Source organism: Leptidea sinapis, chromosome 1, assembly GCF_905404315.1.
Source record: "Leptidea sinapis chromosome 1, ilLepSina1.1, whole genome shotgun sequence".
NCBI classification, from domain to species: domain Eukaryota; kingdom Metazoa; phylum Arthropoda; class Insecta; order Lepidoptera; family Pieridae; genus Leptidea; species Leptidea sinapis.
The window spans coordinates 2929180-2953478 of record NC_066265.1 but is presented as its reverse complement, the minus strand read 5'-3'; the positions used below and the strand labels follow the sequence as shown (position 1 = coordinate 2953478).

The following is a 24299-nucleotide window of genomic DNA, read 5'->3' as shown; positions in this document are numbered from 1 at the left end:
TTTTAATTTGTAATTCAATATTGTGAAAAATATCTGAGATTGAATGAAGTACATTTGGGTAGACAATACGTCATCTAAGCATAGTTACTGTTGTAGATAGAATTAGATACTATTAATATTAAGTTGGTTTTGCGAAATATAATTGCATTTATCACAAGATATTTTTAAATTTAGTTCAAAATATAAGAACAAAGCATACATTATATATAAAAATAAGTCTATGTAACCGAAAAACGTCAAAACTTCATTGTAATTTATTAAGATACAAGTGAGCTAATTTGGTCACTATACACGAGGTTGTAGGCTACAGTACGAGCAGTAGGCGAGGGCGTAAATCAGTCGAGTGTCTACTGAGCAAGTTGTTCACGAGTACACTTCTCAACACACTTGCGAGGAAAAAGTAAACATGTATTGCATAAATCTATAATTTTTAAGTGATTGTACAATTTTCAAAATAATATTCGCGATTGCTTTTGATGGTAATTTCAAAATTTGTGTTACATTTGGTGTTTCTGGTTTAAATCTATCAATTGTTCATGTTCTGTACTATAACTTGACATTATTATAATTATTTACCACACAGCAACAAATGCGATACAAACAAAATATGAAAATTATGGGAAATACATATACATAAATACTAGCGCTAATAGCGCGCGTAAAGTTTTTTTTTTTGCTCACGCCAAATGTAAGTTGATTGATGACATATAGCCATTCAGCCTAATTCAAATTATAATTTTGGTGATAAAATGCACATATTAAAAAACTATTACCCGGTAAAATTGAATGCTCTGTTTTCTCTCTAATTTGCAGTTAGGTACTAACCTAACCTTGTAGGCATAATCCTATTATGCACGGGTATGTTGTAGTTGGGTATATGGTCCTAAGAACGATGTAATAAGGACTCACTTTACGAGCAAGTGTGTTGAAAATAAACTGGTTTAACCAACTAATCTAATATAATTTGATCATGAAAAAAAAAGGAGCAGGCTATGATATAAAGAAAACTATTGAATTTTAAAATGTAAATACTTTATTTTGTTGTCAAGAACTTGAATATATTCTGTCTCAGATATAAAAGTAAGCCTTATATTAAGGATTGGTCTCCGTTGCTCTTTAACTAGACACCGCACTACCTAATAACAATACCTTTTTTTATTACGGCAACTATTAGATGCTTGTGTGCGTGGAATCTTGACACTCAATGGCATCTTTCAAATTTTGTAACATACGCTTCGTGTTACTTTACATTGAAATTATCAAAATACAAAATACTTACTGATAATATGTGATCACAGTGACTTTCTTATTTCTTGTAGTATTATTTTTACAAAGTATTACTACGCAACCCAGTATTTTAGTTTCAATGATTAACAAAGTTTAACAGAACATGAGGGACGTCAACGTTATACATTCTTCGAGACTGGCTTGAGTACGGTATCACCTGCGGTATCTAGTTGGAGCGCAGCGGAGACCACTCCTTAATCTAAGATTTAAGCATTTCGAAATATTTCAGTATGAATTCGCGAATGCTTTCTGGCTGTGCCACATGTGTAAGAGCTTCGTTTTAGGAGAGTAAGGGTAAAAAATATAAATTTAAGTATTTGTAATTTAAAATTACTTCTAAAACCTACTAAAAGTATTGGACGTGTTACAAATTTGTATTTATCTATAACTTTATTTGAATGTTATATTCATCGCTTTCTTATTATATTCCAAATTAATATTTCTGTCGAGATAGAGAAATGTGTATTAGTTTTAAGTTTTTTTTTTTGTAAATATTGCCCAGTTGGTACTTTCAGTCTTTTGGTAGAGTGATAAATATATCACTAAATATATAAAAATTCCTATGTTGAAATAGCTCCAATTACTTTGCTATATCAGATGTCTTGTAAAAAACAAAATGTCACTAAAATTGCACGTAAAAGTAAAAACTTCTTAGCATTAAAAATTTGTTGGGAATATTTTAGAATATATTAACTAGGAAATTATTTTAGGAAGCATTCTTTCTTGGATCATGTATAAGTCTTGATAGACTGTGACAGTAAACCTGTATTATGAGCAATGCACGCACACTAACACAAGTGACATACAAATTGCGAGTGTAAGACGTAGCTTGTCACGCACACTACAGTAATAAACCTGGCCTGTTCTCATCGGTTGTCTAGCAGCAACATGCTCTATCTTGACGTATAAATTATCGGTATTCTTAATGAAAATTTACTTTATCAACCAGTAAAATAATTTTTAAATTTAACATTAAGAAAAATTAATAAGTATGTATAAAAATTATTCCTATATATATATTTCTTTATAGGTATTAAACAAAAAATCTAATAAAATAAATTCCAAACAATAGGCTGATATACGTTCAGATAGAGGCCTTTGCAGTTAGACAACGCATGACAACAGGCCAGGCTTATAACTTTAGTGCGCATGCTGAAAATAGAGGCTCAAAGTCAAAGTCTCTAGACGCATAAATTAAACATTTTCAATTTTCTGTCAAACATCACATGCGAGACGTCAAAGAGCAAATTTTTCATACCAACACGTCTTGTGACGTATGTATGAAAAATTTGTTCGTACAAAAATCGCCGTGGCCAATGAAGTTTTCACTTCAAAAATTGTGTTCATACTTTAAAATACGGACATACCTATATTTATCTCAACGTATATTTAATATATTCTCGCCACTTTAACGGCGACTTTAACAAATAAACTTGGTATAAAGTTATAACTGATGATAAACAAAGAAAATGCAAAAAGGTTTACAATATCGTTGACAACACTGTCAATACAATGATAATTCTGAAGTTTTCCGAATGACAAGCTGTCTTGCAAATAAACCCGGGAAACGTTATACGTCCGAACAAACCATTCGTAAGCAAAATGTCTATTTGTAAACATTTCACATATTCTTGGTTTATGCTTACTTATAACTTTATGCCAATTTTATTTGTAAGGCCGTAAGTGTATATTGTTGCTAAATATAATATTGTATAATTATTATCTCATGAGTATCTTTTATTAAATACCTACCGGTATTTTTCGTTGATAAAATTGTTCTCATCATACCAATATATTATGCAATTAAATTGTCTTATTAACAATATTTATGTGTTACGTTGACTAATATAACTGTTAATTTATTTCTTATGTATAGTATTGGCAGTATTACAGTTGAAATTATGCTTAGAATATACAGTTATTATAATTCTATAATAGACCAGACCATGTATTATCTATGATAGATCGCAAATACGAGGTCTAATTTGTGATGACCGCGAAATTTCTTAAAGCACTGACCTCTACTATGTACCACTGGACTGGCGGCTGTCAAAGTGCTTTTGTGCCTGTTTGATATTCGCCATTTTGGCATTATTACGTTGCTTCTTGAAGTATAAATAACACGGACAACGAACGAAATTAATTCAAAATGCAAAAATACTTCAGAGTATTGTACATTTCTTTGCAGCCATTTGCATTATATATCAAAATTAGTTCTCTGTACATTCGCGAGTGGCGCTTCAAATAGCCACAAAAAATTTGCTTTCAAACATATGTAACAGCCTGTCCAGTGATATTTATACACGTCAGTGGGGGAAAGAGTGTATAATATTTGCTTGTAGCTATGCCATTTCAATGTACTATCGACAAAATTAAATCGTCATTAAGGTGGGTTAATATCATTTTCTTAAAGTCTATACAAGTTGGTCGAAATTAGCGTGAACATACAAAATTTCCTAAGTAACTGTTGAACGTAGTGTTTAAATTCTCTTTGGTAACTGTCATAATTTTAGTAGACAGTGGCAGTCCACCAATTGTCATACAGTCTTTTTCGTGCAAATATAAACAGTTTTTATGATTTTAGAGAAAAATCGGCAAAGTAAATCATAAATTTGTCGATGGTACTTAAAAGACTCCATATTTGTGCCGATGTCTTTTATGGCTTTTCACAGTTTCGTGACATTAAAATTTGTGAAAATGTCAATCGCTTCTGCAATTAAATTTGACATTTATAAATTATATTTTCTGAGGACTTTCATATAATTTTTACTGCCTCTCATGTTCGCAAATAAAAAATAATAATTTACATATAATAAGTTATAATACTTTGAATTTGTGAAATGTATTTGTATATTTATGTATGTATTAATGTATTATGCGTGTATGTAATGTTCTTGTTAAGAATGTACTTAATTAGTCTGTGATAGAAAACATTATAATATTATTATGAATACTTTGATAACAAATTATTTCCATTATAAAATTCACATTAAGTACCTGTACATAATAAATGCATAATAATAAATACAAATTTGTAATAAATTCATTTACTAACTACCTACTTAATATTTTTTCTGTATTTTTTAAATAAATAAAAGAATTTCACCATATTATTTTTTGTATTTATTTACAATGATTGAGTTATGTTAAGTTTTGTAATTGACACCACAGAGAACAACATCCATATTTTTACAACCGAATTTAGAAAAAGTCGGTACACACGACATTATGGTTAGTAACTGAGAATACCGCCGTTTATAGACAGGTTTTTTTCCAATTTAATCGATAAAATAATTAAATGGTAAATAAAACATAAAAGGTCTTTGATATTTGCGGATCGCGATAACATAGTAAAGAGACAAACGATTTAAAAGGTTCATAATATGAATATTGAAAACATGCCAACATTAGGTATATAGAAAGAAGTTTGACGTTTGTTTACTTGAAATCAGACTGAAGAACGAGATCTTAAGGACGAATTGCACAGAAAAGTAGATAATGTCTATGTCTATAAATTAGTGTTTATTCAAGTTTTTTAGTAAAAACTTGAATGGAAATGTGTTGATCACACAACCATGACCAGAGCTCACCATGAAGCCATGGCTAGATTATGGGTACCACAACGGCGCCTTTTTCTGCCGTGAAGCAGTAATCTGTTACCGCCGTAGCGAATGAAATTACTGGGCAAATGAGACTTAACATCTTATGTCTAAAGGTGATGAGCGCAATTGTAGCGCCGCTCAGAAGTTTTGGGTTTTTCAAGAATTCTGAGCGGCTCTGCATTGTAATAGGCAGAGCGTATCAATTACCATCAGCTGAAGGTTCTGCTCGTCTCAGCCTTTACTGTCATTAAAAAAACGTGTACTAGCGTATTGGGATTGGAATGGTTATAAATTAAAAAAACTATTTAAAAAATATTCTTTTTTATACCTAATTTCTTTTGGCGCCTTATTTGAATTTTTACGCGCGCGCACGCTGACATCCGAATTCGACACCCTGACTTTAGCAATTTCAACTTTCAAATACCTAGGTAATTACTATACATCACATTATATAACCTTAATTATGCGGTATGATAATATTTTGTTAGTTATTATGATATATTGGTTGTATTTAATACCTCCTTAACAATAAAACGTAAAATAGCACATAGAATATTTTAACGGTTTTGGTATATATTTAAAATTATTTATTTATTTTTTGTATAGTAAGAATTTTACAATGGTAGTAGGGAAATCTCTCTAGCCAAGGAAGGTACCTACTTTTAACTTACATTTTAAGTTCTTATCATTGAATTCTATACATATCATAATATACCATATTAGAAATATAATAAATATTTTTAACATAATTATTAATGATGAAAAAATACTTCAAATATTAAGAAAGTTGGAATATCGTTCTCATCTATGATATATAAATTAATTAAACACACCGTTAAATATGAATACAAAGTTGTGTAAAAATCTCAAAAGAATCAGTAGAGAACAACAAACCGACATTGAAATTAAAAAGTCTATTAAAGATAATGTGTTTTCATATGAATACAATGTTGTACATAAAAAATTCGAAAACATAACATTTTTATGTACTTATATATAGCTTAAAACCTCATTTATTCAAGACGATGTTTAAAACTGGCGTGTTGTTATTTTGAAAGAATGTTTTTGAATATCTGACAGTCTTTTGTTTCAATGTTTGAAAAGCAATGTCATTTTCTAGTAAGCTAAGTGAGCGACAGTGTACACATGAATGAAAAACATATTATAAAAAATGGCACCGATACGATACAGCTTGCACTATGAAGATTATTCTGAACACATGATGTCGAGATTTGGTAAACTTTTGCAGATGCAATCTCTTGTGGATATGACACTAATGTGTAGTTCTCACACTTTGCGCGTACACAAAGCCGTACTTGCCGCATGTAGTGCATATTTTCAGGTAAGTTTTAAGCAAAAAAATAATAATAAATTGTCCACCTATTTATTTAACAGTTATTTTAAATAATAGATATTTCAGGAGGTGTTGCAGAAACGTACCGGAGAACCATTAATAATATTGAACATGCGTTTTGGTGTTATGAAATGTCTAGTGGAGTTTATGTATTGTGGCAAGACGCAGTGCCCCGAAGAATATTTAGACGAATTAGTATCAGCTGCACAGTTTCTAAAAATAAAAGGTTTATCGAAAGTTACGAAAGCAGGACTTGGAATAAACAACAACAGTAAGTAACTCTTAGATCATTTACGGCCGTTTTCAATAACCTATCTATCCTTAGTTTAACCTACTAGAGGTAGACAAATCTATCCTTTTACGCTTACTTACATTTCAATAACCTATCGACATAAAGCATTGGACTATAACTATGGATAGACAACATCTTGTCATTAGACGGTGATAGCAATGTATCTGTAACTAGATATACGTTATTGAAACGGCCGTTACATGTCTAGAAACTGGAAAGAGTGTGACGACAGCTGCTGTGAACTGCACGTCCAAAGACAGCGGCCAAACAAATGCTTAGACATAGAATTCAAAAATTTATAAATTGCAGGTCTAACCTACATCAAGAATTTTTTTGAAAACTATCGGGAGTTTTTCTTGTAATGGGAGGAAATTTAGTTTTATTCTTTTACTGTAATTGTTTCAGCTCGTCACGTAGTCGGTTCCAAGAATAACAATAATTGTTATTCGAAGAATGACAATAGATTAATAAGATTTTATAAAAATTCGCAGTATTTTTTTACTTTATAATGCCTATTTTAACTATTGTTTTGGAATAGTTTTTTTGAAGTCGGGTTGTTTTAATATTGACAGATTTTTACACAAATTATTTTGCCCTACAGTTAGACATAGCCTGTAGTACATAGTACTATGGTACATATTTAATACAATTTAACACAGAATTCAATTGGAGTCACCCGGAGCTCCGCTCAGCTTCGCTCAACAATATAATTACTTAAATACTTATAAACATCCATGACTCGGAAACAAACATCCATATTCATCATATAAATGTTTGCAACTACGGGTATTCGAACCCAGGACCTCTAGCTCAGTAGGCAGGGTCGCCAACGACTGAGCTATTATATGGGTGGTCATATAGTTTTACCTTCTGAATGAACGTCATAGATGCTCCACAATGTTTTTCTCAGGAAACTCCACCCAACCAAATTATCGAGCGGACGGGTAACCTGATTTTAAGTGAGCAACGCCTTGCCCACATTCTCTTGCAACACCAGAAGAATCACAGGAGCGTTGCCAGTCTTTTACTATGGTGTACGTGTTTTTGTTGAAGGTACCCATGTCGTATCGTTCTGGAAACACCGCAAAAGGAAGCTCATTCAACAGCTTGGTTATACGTGAAACAAAGTTATTTGAAAACCGCACTGAGGAGGAAAGCCACACATCCAGATGGTGGCGATGATATCGTAATTTGTGGCGAGTCGTGGGATTGATTATTGAAAATTTGATTTGAAGTAATCGGAAGTTCCTTCAAACAGCAGCTCCCTCGAATGGCCGGTAATGTTTTGCGAATTCCTCTGGTTCTGCTAGCCAGCTCTTTACTATTACGTGACTTAAAATTGATTTCCTGTTCCATAAATTTTTTTTCAAGGTGAGTTGCCAGTATTCACACCGCCTGTCGTAATAGATCGTCCACCACAGTCGCTCGTGGACCTCCACACGCAGGTTAGTTCACTTTTAATTTTAAACAGCAATATATTTATTTACCATAGGGAGTGACAATAATATAACATATTGCAACAACACTCGGTAAACGTCATTAAGCTACATCAGTTCGTAAAGGGGCATGGGGAGAAGAACGGATAAGAGACTTCCAGCCCATCTTTTAAATCATATAACAACTCAGCCATTTTAATGTAATATTATACAATTTTAGGTGGCCTGTGCAGAACCATGCATCATTATACTCTACACAATATACTATACCTACTATAGTAAGCCTTCTTTGTCAAAGAAGCTTTAATATATTTCTTGAAGTTGTGCTCAGTGAGTCCTACTTATACTGTCTGGTATTTTATAATAAAATTGAATACCAAGACCTATGAAGGAGCCCTAGCTAACTTATTAAATTGAAGTAGGTAGCTGAGAATTGCCCATTTTGTGTTAATATGTTATGATTTATGCATAATCACTATGTCGATGGTGTTTTTATTACTCAGGAGTAATTTTGGAGAGCCATTTGTTATTTTCCTGTACTTACCACTACCATGTCCACCTTGCCGTTTAAATCAAGGGCGCATGTTGTAGTCTGACCATCTCTTGGTCTGTCGAACACGAGTGAAAACAATTGCAGAGCTTTTTCCAGTTTGGCAAAATGAACAATAACTCCCAACTAACCTATCTAATTTACTCCTACCGCCAAGGACACAGCGTCTGAGGTTCGAGTGTCTTTAATCTTTTGTATTCCGATGATGGTTGACTTAATTTTTTTTACACGCCCGAAATGTCGTCGAGTTTGATTGACTTAACGACGTAATCCACACGATCTCATTCGATTTCTGGTCTTATTTTGTTATCAGGAAATGCTATTTCCCTTTGTACTTTTATAATGGAATGAAGGCGAATAATGTACGTATAGCTTTGAACAGACAGATTCGAACACTCAATACCATTCCATACAAAAATTTGCGCGGGAAATAAACAGTGCTGGCAGTACGCCGTAGTAACTGGTGGCCTCATGGCCTCTGTTGCTGGAAAAGCTTTTGAGTTACCACCATAGAAGTTTATTGTCGGTAGGGGATGTCCGCGCAAGTGGAAACCCGAGTCTGATATATGGACATTACTATCTATCACTGCCTAAAGACTAATGTCTCCTAGATGTCATTTCTAATCTAAGCTACAATGAACCAAACCTTGTCTTGTTTTCTATAAAGAAATAATTCGAGATTTATTTCTGTGAAGTAAAATAATTAGATTGTCATTCATATGCTCTGCTTTTCTATTTAATATAAAGTCCTATTTTATTTTTATTGTATAAACAAAATATTCTGAAAAGAAGTATTGTTAGCTACCTATCAAAAAATTCACGATGTTACGATTCCAGGTTATATATTATTTAATTAAACAAGACATATTTCTTATTTTATATAAATAATATTCGTTTATATCGAAAATAGCTAACAATTATGTTGAAATTTACTCAGTACTCACACGGAGCTCAAAGGAGCTTGTTGCCAAAGTTTTTCCTAGTTTTGGAGCTAGTCACCAAGATAGACGTATTTATAAGTTTTTTAGTACCTATGTCGACATTTGTAAAAAAACATCTATAACTCTTCCAGAATGGTACAGAATCCAGTTCGAATATTAAATTACCAATGAATAGTTCAAATCAAGCGGACAGCAGAAATACTGACGTAAGTTTTTTTTAATCATAAAAATCGTCATTGTACCCAAAGATCATGTAAATACGTAAGATAAGATACGATCTAAGTAAAAATTGAAATTTACCTTAGTATGAAACGTGCAGTCATTTGACATAAGTTTGAAATAGTAGTAGTTACGGTATCGCGATTGGCCACGTAGTAATCCGATCTCCTTTCTTTACAATAAATTTGAAAAAGTATAGCCGACATTTGTCATAGACTGCACGTTTTATACAATCGCGTGAATCGCTTTTTTCTTAGTTTCGCTAGCCTGATTGTACCTACCTGCATACCGATGACGTAGCAGATAATCATTGATGTGTTAGTATAGGTGATAGTGATAAACATTATGTTAACACCATGCACAAACTGATTATGCCTACTCGGCTAAGTCAAGTTAGGAAGTGTTGTGTTGGGCGGTGTATACATATGCTTTTACATGATCCCAAAAAATATACCTACAAAACTCTGTGTAACAAAATGTAATAGAATTGATAAAAAATGTTTACCAGTGTGTGTTGCCAGTGATGACATAGGTACGGGGAACGCAGATGTGGATCGAATCAGAAATGAGGAGATCCGTAAGAGAACTAAAGTCATCGACATAGCTCAGATGGTTGCGAAACTAAAGTGGCAGGGCACATAACTCTATGGACAGCTGGCCGTTAGTCCTCGAATGGCGACCACGTACCGGAAGAGAGCCCGCTATAAGATGGACCGATGATCTGGTCAAGATCGCCGGAATAGGTTGGATGCGGGGATCGCAGGACCGAAGCCTTTGTCCAGCAGTGGACGTCTTCCAGCTGAGATGATGATGACTTTCTTAATGACCGCCTTCAGGCTATTTTAGAATTTTTTAGTAGGTACGCAGAGTACCTTGCGTCCATTCTTGTCAGGTCCGAGTTATATATTTGTGTGGTAGATTTTAACGTTAATAAGTGATTAGATCCTATTTTGAATAAAAATATTTGAAATTCACAATATCATCCTTTCATTACTCTTTGGTTTTATATAGGACGCAGTGCTACGCATTCCGTTTGATATCGAGAACAAGGTAATGAGCGGCGACTACGATCTTCGATCTGTTCGGAGATCCAGAGGAAGACCTAGTTGTCGAGTAAGTTACTCTATTTTATAGATTTGATAATATTGTCATTCAAATCTACAAATATCGTTTGAGTAAGCCATGTCTACAAGAAAAGAGAACTTTCAGTCATGGGTACCAAGGCACTATCTTAATAATTGGCAATATTTACTAACGTGTCCCATGCGGCTTTACCGTTTATAAGTTCTCATTAAGTGTAAGTTAGAGAAGTAATAAAAATCTTAAGCCGCTAGTGCTAGAAGTTGGATTCTTCTAAATACCACCACAACTTTGTCGTTCATCGTGCGCAGTGAAGTCGACTGAGGTGAGGACTTAGAAAATGGACCTTGTTCATTTTAAACCCCTCAATTTGCTCGTTGATCACTAGGAAAACCCCCAATAAGCCCTTCGACCATTATACTCAAGTGTCTTGTGTAGTCTGCCTTAATAGATAATGTATAACTGGTGGATTGAATAAATAAATAAAAGTGCCTCGCACATTCTCGTGATGACGTACGTTACGCAGACCTGGATGCCAACCTGGGCCAAAAATTGCGAAACTAAAGTGGCAGTGGCCAGGGCACATAGTTGGACGAGAGGCCGTTGGGGCAGTAAACTCTAGGACTGACTGGAATGACGACCACGTACCGGAAGACAGTGTTGGTATAGATGATCCGCAAGATGATCTCCAGATCATCCATAAGATCGCCGGAATACGTTAAATGATTGTAGCGCAGGCCATATCATCGTGGAGATCTTTGGTAGAGGCCTTTGTCCAGCAGTGGACGTCTTTCGGCTGATATGATGATGATGACATGAAGTGCCTCGGCCAATATTAGAACACAGATATTCAAAATTTCGAGCAATCGCCAGTTATTGGGAAGGGGCAATAGCCAAACTGACTTTGGAACTGGGGGTTATCAATACGAATTGACAACTTCTACTGTTATTCTAGTAAATGAATTAGGGTTTCATGTAATTAAATAAATAAGGCTTGGGTGAGGCCTTTGTCCACAAGTGGACGTCTTCCGGCTGACACTGAAATTGCATTAAATGCAGTAAAATATTTAGATTATGACAAGGCGTTTAGTGCCGCACCTACGCACGTTGTGTGTAGAAATGCCAACTGGTCGTTTCACTTTACCAAAATATTTTTGAAAAAAGATTGTCGTTATTCACTAGCGGTCAGTCACCCGTAGAGAATATAATATGCAAATAAAGTTTTATTTTTTTAGCTAATCAAAAAGAAACCCTTTTTTTCGATTTGGACATATTTTCTTATATTACCAAAAAATACAGTCACATTTGTTCAAGGCATGTACTTAGTAGTTATAAATGAATGGGCTTACAGCAAAATGGCAGTTGGGACGGGAGTGGAACACTCGGTCGAGCTGCAGAGAGAGCTTTGATGAGACGAGAACAAGACTCGCGAAAGGCCATACATCATTTAAAGAACCTACAGAGCAGACAAATGCAGGTATTGCATTATAAACACCAGTATAGAGAAACTAAGAAATAATTTTTATCAACCCTTAGAATTGATCAGTTGTTGCTAAATGACTTTATTTATTAATTTATTTTCTTTCTTTTTAAGGACTACATGGACAGAACATTGTCACAAGCTGTCAGCACTATTTGCGAACCAGAATCTAATTCAAACTACATGAATATGGATAGTGATTTGATATATATGGATCGAACTGTTTCGCCGAATGTTTTGGACACACCCATGCCGTTTTCTAAAGAACGTTCTGTAGGTAATGAAACGGTCACTTCTAGTTTTGCAACAGCGTCAGATATGAATAAAAGTTGTAATAACGGCATTAGTGATGCTATGTCACAATATGTCAACGTATTGAAAAATGCTGGGCTACCAACTGACCTACCTATATTATTTGAGTCGGGCGATGGATCATATATAAATGTGAACGAACAAGTCCTTTTAGACATGGTACAAAGCAATGAGATACAATATGAAGTAATTGAGCAACCAAATATCATAGAAAAAGTAGCAGATCCGAGTGAAATTAAAAGCATCGATGATCTTTCCAAGTCAATAAAACGTGGCGAAATGTTAATCGGGTCGAACAATAATTTTATGTCTAACAACTCCAATTTTGAAAAAACTATTGGGCACGAAGATGCAATTAATAGTTTAAATTCCTTGTTACCTGACGGCCTAGACACATACAACGAATCGCAAAATTATGGTGTTATAGGAGATGGACTACAAAATAACAGTAGCTCGATAGACAGCGATAATACAAATGATTTTTCATGTATTGATAATGACATGCAGTTTTTCACAAAATCAATGAGCGAAGACGTCAAGAAGTATTACGAAGATCAGCCACTTGGTGAATCGAGGAGCATTGACCACTTGTGTCCAGCAAGTACCTCGCTGGACACTAGTTTCAGCATGTCGTTGTTAGACACGAAGAATTCTAACGATAATATGTCTAACCAATTCAATCCACTAAACCCTGTTAGAAGTGACTGCTATGACTTCAGCTTACAATTATCTCAAACACCACAGTTTAAAGAAGACGACATAGATTGTTTAATCGCGTCGACGAAACAGTCGGATGTGGAGAGAAGTTACGACAGTGATCGAAATGAAACTAGAGTTCAAGATCAGGATGAAATAATGAAAGACTTAATTGATTTGGAAAACAAAATTCGCGCAGACAACAGTGACTCTAACCTTAATTTAAGAGAAACCTGTAAAGAGAGTGATATTGAAAATTTGAACTCTATATTTCAAAATGACAATGAAAGTGCTGCTGCAATTGATTCTATAGATTCGAATAAGAATTTTTCTCCAGCTGCAGCGACCGATTTACAATGGGATAGAGAAAATACATTTAGTGAAAATATTAGAGACGAAAATACTCTAAACACCAAGCCAGATCAAGTAGACTCTGCTATTGATTTAACTGAAAAAATGACCAATACACAAGATGACAACTGTGTTACAAGCAAAAATAGTGGTATTTCTGATGAAACAGATAATTTAAACGCAATGCCCAAAGAGGACATACCGTTCGCTGTGGGTTTACTGCCACTTAAACAATTTCACTCAGTGGAAGAAAGCATAGACAATATTTGTAAAAGAAAGTTAAATGATGACGACTTGCGCAATGTTGATGCGAAGTGTTTAAAACGTAAGGTTAAGCACAAAATAGTAGATAATTAGGCTGTTTTTGTAGAAATGTAAATAAAAATATATTATATTCGTAAAAATGAGCATTTCTTACTCTATTTCTAACTAAAATTTTTAGTGATGCCGATTTTCACTGGTATTTAATAAGTTTCAAACATGATTAATACAATATAATTTAACAACGCAACTTAGATTTTAAGATTCGTTAGTTTTTTAGTATCTTAGCGCTGTGGTGGTGTTAACACTAAGTATAAATATTTTTTATCAAAAAAAAAGCCCACTAAGTTCTTTGCGCCCGTTCTCAGGTCTCAGGCATAGGTACTTTTTCGAATGGGTGGTAGATTGTCATTTTCAATGAGTGATTATATCATATCCTATTTTGAATAAAAATATTTTAAATTAATGGCGGGTAAGTAAATGTTTTAAAGGTTCATAGAATTCAATCAAATCACTTTTTAAGTCGAAACAAGTTTATTAAAAATAAAAGATTTTTTGTAACAATAATAAGGCAACATACAATTAATTCGAGGTTCGAGCCTTAAAATTGCTAAACAATAATAACTAAGTAACTATGACAAAGTACAGAAATACTTATTATAACACTAAGTTATTCCTTATTTAACACAGTATGTAAACTAATATGAAATATTGGAAGTGTTCCAATTTTAAAATCCAAGATACATATATAGTCTTACGGCTTACTAATAAACTTGGTATAAATGCAAAATGTTAACTACAGTCGCGGGCAAAAGTTTGGAATCAATTACGTCGTTAGTCCTTCACTTAATCCGGGATAGTTTCTGAAATACTGGCTTGATTTTAATGAATTCGGTGTCAGTTTAAAGTTTAGAGTTGAACCTTTAAAATGATGTCATTTTTATGATAATTAAAAATTTATTTAGTAGGTAAGCAAGATCGCCCGGAACCAATTTCAAGTGATTCCAAACTTTTGCTCGCGACTGTATATATCGCTGACAACTCTGGTAATTTACAACTGGTACACTGACAACAAATGGTACTGTATATATCGCCGACAACACTGGTAATTAACAACTGGTACACTGACAACAAATGGTATTGAACCATGATAATTATGAAGTTTTCCGAATGTCAGGAAGCCTTTCAAATAAATGCGTGAAACGTTAGGTACACGTCTGAATAAACCAATCTTTATGTAATCTTAAGGCGAAGGGTAAACAGAAAACACGCAAGCAAGGTGTTTTTAGACAAGTTTGGTGGTGAAAATATAGCATTTGGAGCTATGAACACAACTTTATCCTGTTACGCATACCCTTAAGTCTTACTTGTAGGTTGCTAATGCTTGCTGTTGGTTAAAGTTAATACTCCAGAGCTATTATGAAAAACCAGTTATGTTTGCAGTTAAACAAGTTTTGTCTCGGAATGATGCATTTGTTTAGTATAGTACTCTCATAAAAGTTGTTCTTATAGCTTTTACTTTTTGTGTAGGTACAATTATTCAGATTAGTAATCAATAATGAGGATTGTAAGCAATTAAGCTGTTTGCGCCTGTTAAAATGTTACATTTTCGATGCAAGAATTTTGAAAATATTGGCTTTGTTACAAAGCCGCCGTGAACTCATATCGCTCAAGGCCGGCATTTAGTGTCGCCTTAATACCGATCATTACCGTTAAACTTAGGAGACACATACTCATAGCTTGGTAGTCTACTTTAACATGATACTGGCAAATCTGTGGTGTGTCTTCCACAGAAGCCACAGTAGGAAGAATAGAATACCAATCTTATGCAAAATGTATTTTCTAATTCTTAGATATAACTTTATGCCAAGATTATTTGTAATACTTTGACTATGGGCTATGGGCTAAGGGCTACAACCACTTCATACTACAAACACACGGAAGTTGGCGAGAATACAATTCGTACGGTTTGGAACTGCTACATAAATTTTGTGTATTATACTGTTTTATATTATTCTTACTAATATTATAAATGAGAACATGAGTTTTATTACTGATGTTGTTTATTTACTAATCATAAGAAAAATTCTTAAGAATCATCACACAAATAATTTTATTTATGAAATGCTACATAGTCTAGTCTATCTTATAATTTTTATAATCAGTACAAAATTTTATATCAAAATAACTGATATGTAAAGTTCGCTTTTATTAGACAAAAATATTTTATGCCCAGGAGCGTCTTAGAAGGGTTAAAAAATAATTTTTGTCTAGCTTTCTGTACATCTCTACACACTTAATAATTACTGATCTATTTCGTTGCCGTTATGAATGATTGGCCAGTCCGGATAATGCTTGACTGGCATTACAAAATAATTGGTATCAGGCTAAACTATATTCACATTGCATTATGAAACATGTCTTGATTATAGCCACACCCACGGACTAGTAAAAAAAAGGACTCCGCGCCGTGATATTAGCAAGTGAAGCACCTTTATGCTAGTGTGTGTGCAGTTACGGGGTATACCAGATACACAATTTTTTCTCCCTTAAATAATCATATATGGCCACAAATACTTATATAGTATCGTTTTTACACTTTTGCACGACGCACGACGGCATTTTTAAAATATTTTATTGCGACGCAAACTGATCTGTCACAGACTATGGCAAATCTCATAAATGCGGCCGATCGGCTTGTGTAAGTGTATGCGTGGGGCTATGTATTTACACGTTTACCGGCTTGATTTGGTGCCTCACTATTCAGGTGACACGGAGTCCTTATTTTACTCGTCCGAGGGCACACCACCATATTCAAGCTAATTAAACCTATTTTAGCGTTTGACAGAAAGATACTTGATACCTAAAAATAGGTTTAGTAAGCAATGTTCTTATAAAATATAAAGCAATTCATATAAACTAATTTACTTATTTGTAATCATATAAAATATACTTAAAGTTAGGCGTGGCTCGGATTTCACATATCAATAACCATAATATCTATGAGATTCTATCACTTGAGACACTTATGGTATCTTGACTTAATTTGGTTTCGTCAATCAGTTTGTATTATTTGACTTTTTGAATTGAATAAAACCAATTTAATTCAAGCATATAATATATATAGTGTAAATGAACATTATTGTCATAAAACTCAGGTCAAACAGCTAAAATATAAATAGTTTAGTCTATATAAATTGAAAAAAAAAAATGTAAAATCCACAAAATTTTAGTGATGCAAGATTAAATAACTAAAACTGCTAAATAACCGTTTGATGTAGGTACTAAGTCCAAGCACTGGAAGTTAGCCATTTTAATTAACAATGTCTCTATGTTAAATGTATAAAAAATATTAAAAACAATAATATAATGGCCGGAAACAACATCACATCTGGATAATACTAAAAGAATATAAAAATGTAAATGTTTTATAAAAGTATTTGCCTTAATCTAGCTTGTAAATTTTATAATCACATTACAAAATTATAAATTAATGTCATGATTAATAATATATTAGTTATGGATGTGGTGTGCGACTTACTTTTAACATAATATCCATAAGCATCACTGTGATAGTCACCCATTTGGAATGTGATGGGTGGGGATGACATTCTTCCGTCACCTCCATTTGAGTATGCCAGGACTCGCAAGTTATAGGTCTTGCCCGGAGTCAGATTAATGACATATGCCTCCAACTTATGTTCTACTAAAACCACTGTGTCATTAGCAGTACTCATATCTTGATCTATCTCCCATACCCGCACCTGAAAGTATAACATACATAAATAATTACCAAATGAAACAAGAAAATCATTCTTTCCATAATAATTTTCTTGAATTTTTTTTTAAAATTAGAATCTAACTACCAACTCGAACATATGCCTCAGACCTGAGAAGAACAGGTGCAAGAAGTTAAATTTAATCCAATATAATGCTGAAGTTTTTATTGAATATGATTTATGAAAATCATTTCAACAGGTTTTATACTTCTATTTTTATACTTTTTAATAGGGAACAAACTAGGTTCTAACAACTACTACAACTACTAACTAACAACTAAACAAGAAATAAACATAGCACTAATTTTTTACGGAGCAACTGGATAAAATGTCAAGATGTCTTTATACAGAATATATTTAAAAATTAAGCAAGTATATTTAAAATGCAATTGTGAAATTTAATTCTAATAACAATAATTTTTTTTCACTTCTCATAAAAAAAAACCTCTGAAGTTTGGTTTGGAATGAGTATGATTTTGACAGTTATTTACGGTTGTTTTCAATAACCTATCGACATAAAGCATTGGACTGTAACTATATTGGACATAACTATGGATAGATAAGATCTTGTCATTAGACGGTGACAGCACAGTATCTGTAACTAGAGATACATTATTGAAAACAGCCATAAGTGGCCTTATCAGAAATCTTACTTAAATAATGCTTGAATATGTAAGCAGTTGCAGTACTGTTTTGATTATTTTGATAGAAGTTTAGTATGGTACTTAGTTTTTATATTTTACCTTATATCCAATCAGAGGTTCCTCTTCAGCTGTTGGTTGAACATATCTCCACACAACTCTAACTGTACTGGGATTCACAGCCCATACATTGACTGAGGCAGGAGGTTTCTGTGGTGCTTTACGATATGTGCGCTCCAAATATCTTTCACTCTCTGGCCCTTCACCGGCAGAATTAAATGCCATTACCTGAAAATTAATTTTATGTGTTTCATCATGATTTTTTTCTTTTTTTGGATGTTCAATGGCTAAATACTACAATGTGGGACTATTGATTTAGATAAGATAATAGCAAAATCAATCATGTACAACTATATTAATTTTTACTTTGTACTGAAATATTGTCAGCTTAATATTATTAATACATCACATATTAAACTTTTACAATAATTCTTTCTTACCTTCACAAAATAATATGTATCAGGCTGCAAACCCACAATGAGAGCCCAATTACGTGTAGTCCTTGACAAGTAGTAGATACATTCTTCCTCTTTGTTTGACTGCTTCCAGTACTTAAGACGGTGCCCAATCAATTTTCCTCGAAGTCTATCTCGTGACTGATCTATAGCATTCCAAGTTACATTGAGAGATGTTGAATTAAATGATCGCGCGTATACTTGCTGGGGAGCCACTTGCGGCATATCTTCAGCGGAATATATAGTCACAACATCACTCTCTGGCCCAGGCCCGATGTCATTAATTGCTTGAACTTTTACATTATAAGGAGTGAAGAAATAATCCAACGAAACATGTACAACATGCATGCCAGCATTTCCAAATTCTTTAAGCAGGAGAGATTGGAATTCAACTTCAGACCCATTACGACGCCAAAATATTTTATAATGTATTCCCGGACCGTTCTGTAGTGACGGTGGTAATGGTGACCAAGTAATCGTAAGATCTCCTATTTTACCTCCACCACCTCCAATATTGTGAGGTGCCTGATATGGTTTATCAGGTTGAGTTGAGAATTGTGGACTTGGTGAGGATGCTTTACCTACACCTAAACTGTTTACTGCTTGAACTCTAAACTCATACACAGACCATGGCATTAAAGTAGCTGTGATAGTGGCACGTTTACGTCCATTATATCTATCAATTTCCACAACATTAACAACATTTTCACTGATAATGTACCATGTTGTATTCCATTGTGTTCGTCCAGTGACAACATAAGAAGTTATTGGTCGGCCATTAGGATTACTGTCTGTCCATTCTAGTGTAAAAGATGTTCGTTGGATGTTCAGCACTTGGAGACCTCCTGGAGGCCCTGGGGGTCCTTCAATACGTAAAAGTGTTCGAGAAGATATGCGACCTATGGCAGATTTAACAATACATTCATATTCTCCCACGTCAGTCAAACTTATATCAAATATTGTTAGCTCCCCTCCCTCTATTTTTATTCTTTTATTAGCAAACATATCAGCTGCTTCCTTCATTCGCATTCCATTATGATTCCAAAGGTAAGCTGTATCAAGCATTGGGTCAATCTCTGCATTACAATGTAGGAAGATTACCTCACCAACTTTAGTTGTAATCCTTGGAGGTAATCTTTCAGTAAATCTTGGAGCCCGTAACACTATCAAGCGTCCTCTGCTTTCATCAGAACCATACTGGTTTTTGGCAACACAGGTGTACACACCTTCATCATCTCTAGATAACTGTCTTATGATCAGATTTCCAGTCTCCGTAATAAACCTCTTACCACCTGCACCAATGACAATGTTATCCTTTTTCCATGTAAATGTTGGTTTTGGAGCAGCCTCTGGGCTACATTTTAATGTTACATTACCACCTTCAGAGCCATATGTTTCGGATTCCAAAGGACGTTTTTTGAATGATGGTTTTAAAGAGAGTACACGGAGTTGTCCTGAAGAAAATCGGGACTTTAGTTGATTTTTTGCTTCACATTGATACATACCAGGATCTCTTGTAGGATCTAAATATTTGATAATCAAGACATTATCTTGTATTATATATCTGTCTCTATCTTCAGTTTCCAAATTCTCCATTGAGAGCTTTTGACCATTTTTCCACCATGTATAATTTACATCTGGAATACCAAATGCTTCACAGTTCCAATGTAAATCACCTTTATTATCCATGTGCTTATCAGCCAGAGGTATAGTGAAGTTTGGTTCGGCTTGGACTTTCAAGAAAACACTATTATGAATGTGTGCTCTATCATTACGTACGTCACAAACATATTCCCCTTCATCCTCAACAGCAACATTAGGAATTGTCAACACTCGGTTAAAGTTACTCAGGGAGGCCCTTTTAGGAATATTTCCATTTGTCCTTGTCCAGTTGTATGATGGTACAGGATAACCAAAAGAAATACACTCAAACCTCACTTCTTGACCAACTATTGGTGCTTCCGGGAAAACTTTAGGAAAATTATTTGGAAATTTTAACTGTTGATAGTCAGAGTGAGGATACACTAGTAGAGAGAAAAATGGTCCATTCCTACCAGCGTCTGATACTTTACTCATAACATTACAGCTGTAATTACCTCTGTCAATTGTTTCCAAGGCTGAGAAGTATAACCCTCCATCATATGATACAAACACTCTTTTGTCTTCTTCTACAAGGTTTGGGAAATAATTTATTGCCCAAAGAAAATTCACAGATGGATAAAAAGAAGGTGGATCACAGTACATCACCATACCCCAGTACTGTTTACCACTCTCAATGGGCCGCTTTTGATTGAATTCCCTTATGTAACCAAATGACAACCTTACTGATTCTGATCTAATAGTACCAAACTTGTTAGTTGCCGTACAATGATATTTAGAATTGTCTTTATCTGCATCAGGGTCATAAATAATTAAAGTTCCTCCACTTAGGATAAACCTACTATCGGCCAGTGGGTCTATTTCAGTATAAACTGGACTGTCAATCTGATAATCCTCTCTAAACCAATGATATGTAGGAGCTGGATAACCTCCGGCAATACAAACCAACTGCACATGGTGATTCCTCAATGGATCATATATAGTATCTTCTGGTTCCTTTATAAAGTATGGACCCCTTGGAATTCTTTCTGGATCATATGTTTCAAGACCATAAGTAAAAGACCTTTGCTCTTCAATCAAGTAATGTAGCCTTTGAATTTGACCTTCACAAATAAAATGGAAATACTGTGTGCCTTCAACAGGAGCCAAACCCCATCTACCATCTTCATGGGAGAACCTATACACTAGATAATCACGAGGTAACAAATTGTAACTTGTATAAGTTAACTTACGATCATCAAAAAATGCACTTTCTAGGCCTGATAACTGAGAGCCATCCCCATCATTGGCCCAGTAGCCTGGTGATTGTTGATGAGCACCAGTATACCATGAGCCTTTCTGGGGATCTATTCTCATAAGAGTTGTAATAACAAAACCATGCTCTTCTGGACTGTTAACTGATACTAAATCAGCGTCATATGTTTTGCAAATTTTACGAGCTTCGTTTCTAGGACGGTTTGGTGACTTGGTAAATCTATAGCAAGATTCTTTAAAGCCAACCCAATTCGGTGGACAGCGGTAGCGTTCCTCATAATCCAACCCAGCGTAATAACTGGCAGTGCTCTGTGGATCAATTTCATTATCACCTCCGCCGTAAATATCCGAGTCACCATTGTCCTGATAGAAAGAACTTTGGTGCGAATAGTCATTGTTCATCGAGAAACTGCCGTAAGGTATTTGAGGCGCGGGGCGATAGGACGTATTGTTTGCATATGGTATCTGGTAATTGGGATTAAAAGGAATTGTAGACTCTGGTAATTGTCCAATCACACAACTTACGAGTGAAAATATAAACCACTTTACTTTCATGTTTGGTATTGTTTTCGACACATAACAAGATTCAAAGCTTCTTTTTTTTAATTACGTTGATAATATTCTGATTTATTTAAAGCTTTGAACACAACATTCTTTATAATTTATTAATTCATTTTAAATAGAACAATAACAAAATTTACGGGTCGGTTAATTCGACTTTGCGCAGTATCAAGCCCCGCCCGGTTTGACTTGACGTTTGCATTGTACAAAGAGGATCTAAATAATTCTTAATAATATTACTAGAGGTGGGGTTAATCGTTAATATTGCTTAACTTGTTAAAATGCTTATACGAAAAAAAATAACATTATACGCAAAACGCTAATTATTATAACACTGTTAAAAATTACAATTCCCAAGTAACTATACAGCGTTATGTTTTCCTGCTTAGTTAAATTTCACCATTTGTTAATTTAACATTATTAGCAGTTATTTACTATTAATTAGAATATTAAACAATCTGCATTTTTTTGGTATTTATGAATCAGTTAGTTACTGGGTGTTAGACAGGTCACTAAACTAGGTACGACGTGTTAAATTTAAATATGTCACATCAATCAATGAATTTTCCTTCATACTTAAACAGGCTTAGGACTGATAGATTGAATGAAAAACTCTTGCTGCACAAGTTGCAAACAGCACTTTTGTTCTCACTCCTCACAAAATATCCATATAGCAGCAGTACGTCGTCGTTCCACCATAATAATAAATAAGTTTTTCTTACACTAAACCTAGACCTAAATATTATATTTAGAGTTATTTTAATATTTTAAAGTTTTTGTACACTGAACATAAATAACTAATACTAATCAACTACTTTGGTATTAGAAAAAATAGAGAATTAATTTAATTACCGAAATGAAACTAAAAATCAAAAATATTTCCGAAACAATAATGTTCGACACGGCCCCGCTATACAAAATTATGACTAATTGAGTAACACTGAAGTTGAACAGAGAAAAAAACATTCGTTATAATTTCAAATTATTAATGTACCTATATGTTATACCTAATTCATTGAAGACTTGGAAAATTAAATGCTAATTTATCGTGCAAGTGAAAATGATAGCTACTGCTTAAGTCATAAATAGCAAATTTGATCAATATTTCTCAGGTTTAATAACATAAATGCTAATTTTTTTCATTTAAATAAACATAGACTTTATGGTATTATAAATAAGGCAACAATTTGCATCGTATTTCTCTGTCGGCCACCTAGCGTCACTTATGAAAATTAGTTTATTTTGCAATAATAAAAGTTGTGCTAATGGTAAATTAGTATGCTAAACTTTTTTAGATGGCGTTGAAACATAGTCTACCCATCTATGTTCACTTTTAAAATAAATAGTCTTAGATTATACGTCATCTAGAACAGTGATTGAATCTATCGAGTATAATACGACATATCGGTTTTCGATAGATGGCACTGATCACAGATCATTAATTAATAATTAGGTACCCGAGTCCTGACTTAAAAAATTAACTATGAAGTTAAATATAGTATTTTAGAGTATTTATAAATAACAGTGTTAATGGTATTTTCTGGTTAACAGTTAATGTTAATTGTTATAACTTTTAGCACCCACCACTAAATAGTACTAACATACGTAGGAGGCAAGACTGCTGTAATAATAATTGAAATTAAGTGTATTATGTACTAGCAATGCCAGCGGTTTCATTCGCTTAGATACCGATCTCGTGGTACCTAGTAGAAAATCTACTGAGTCGGACAAAAATTTTTTTTTTGTTAGTATAATAGTTTTACTTTCACTTAGTTATTATTACATTATTTTGCTTAGATTGCCTTATTTAAATTCGTTTATATCTTTTAAATGGAATGCCCGACTTTAATAATTTTATGCACGCAAGAAGTTCTACTTCTCTGGCGTAACAAAGCAAAAATCCGTAAAACTAATTATTTATCCTGCTATTCTACGTTTGTAGAAAGAACAATAGTGTAAAAATCTTGATCATCTCAAAGATGGCTTTCACAATTAATTATTAAATAATGAATACGCCTGTATGGGGTTGAACCCTTTGTCTGTTCTGATAAGTGACGAAGAAACCAAAAAAAAATAACGAATGTCGCAA

At 33.8% G+C, this 24299-nt stretch overlaps 2 protein-coding genes across 2 annotated transcripts; one reads left to right on the top strand and one right to left on the bottom strand.

Moving 5' to 3' along the window:
- Positions 1-5935: 5935 nt before the first annotated feature.
- Positions 5936-13997, top strand: LOC126968653 (uncharacterized). Its single transcript, XM_050813682.1, has 7 exons — positions 5936-6231; positions 6310-6514; positions 7907-7980; positions 9594-9668; positions 10693-10794; positions 12113-12238; positions 12356-13997. The coding sequence occupies exons 1-7, from the start codon at positions 6061-6063 to the stop codon at positions 13955-13957; spliced, it is 2355 nt and encodes a 784-aa protein (XP_050669639.1). The 5' UTR covers positions 5936-6060; the 3' UTR covers positions 13958-13997.
- Positions 13998-14376: 379 nt separating this feature from the next.
- LOC126968380 (contactin) lies at positions 14377-22393 on the bottom strand. The gene is made up of 3 exons (XM_050813386.1): positions 18782-22393; positions 18384-18569; positions 14377-17625 (listed from the first exon to the last, which is right to left on the bottom strand). Exons 1-3 carry the CDS (start codon positions 22202-22204, stop codon positions 17332-17334), a joined length of 3903 nt encoding a protein of 1300 aa, XP_050669343.1. The 5' UTR covers positions 22205-22393; the 3' UTR covers positions 14377-17331.
- Between the last annotated feature and the right edge of the window lie 1906 nt (positions 22394-24299).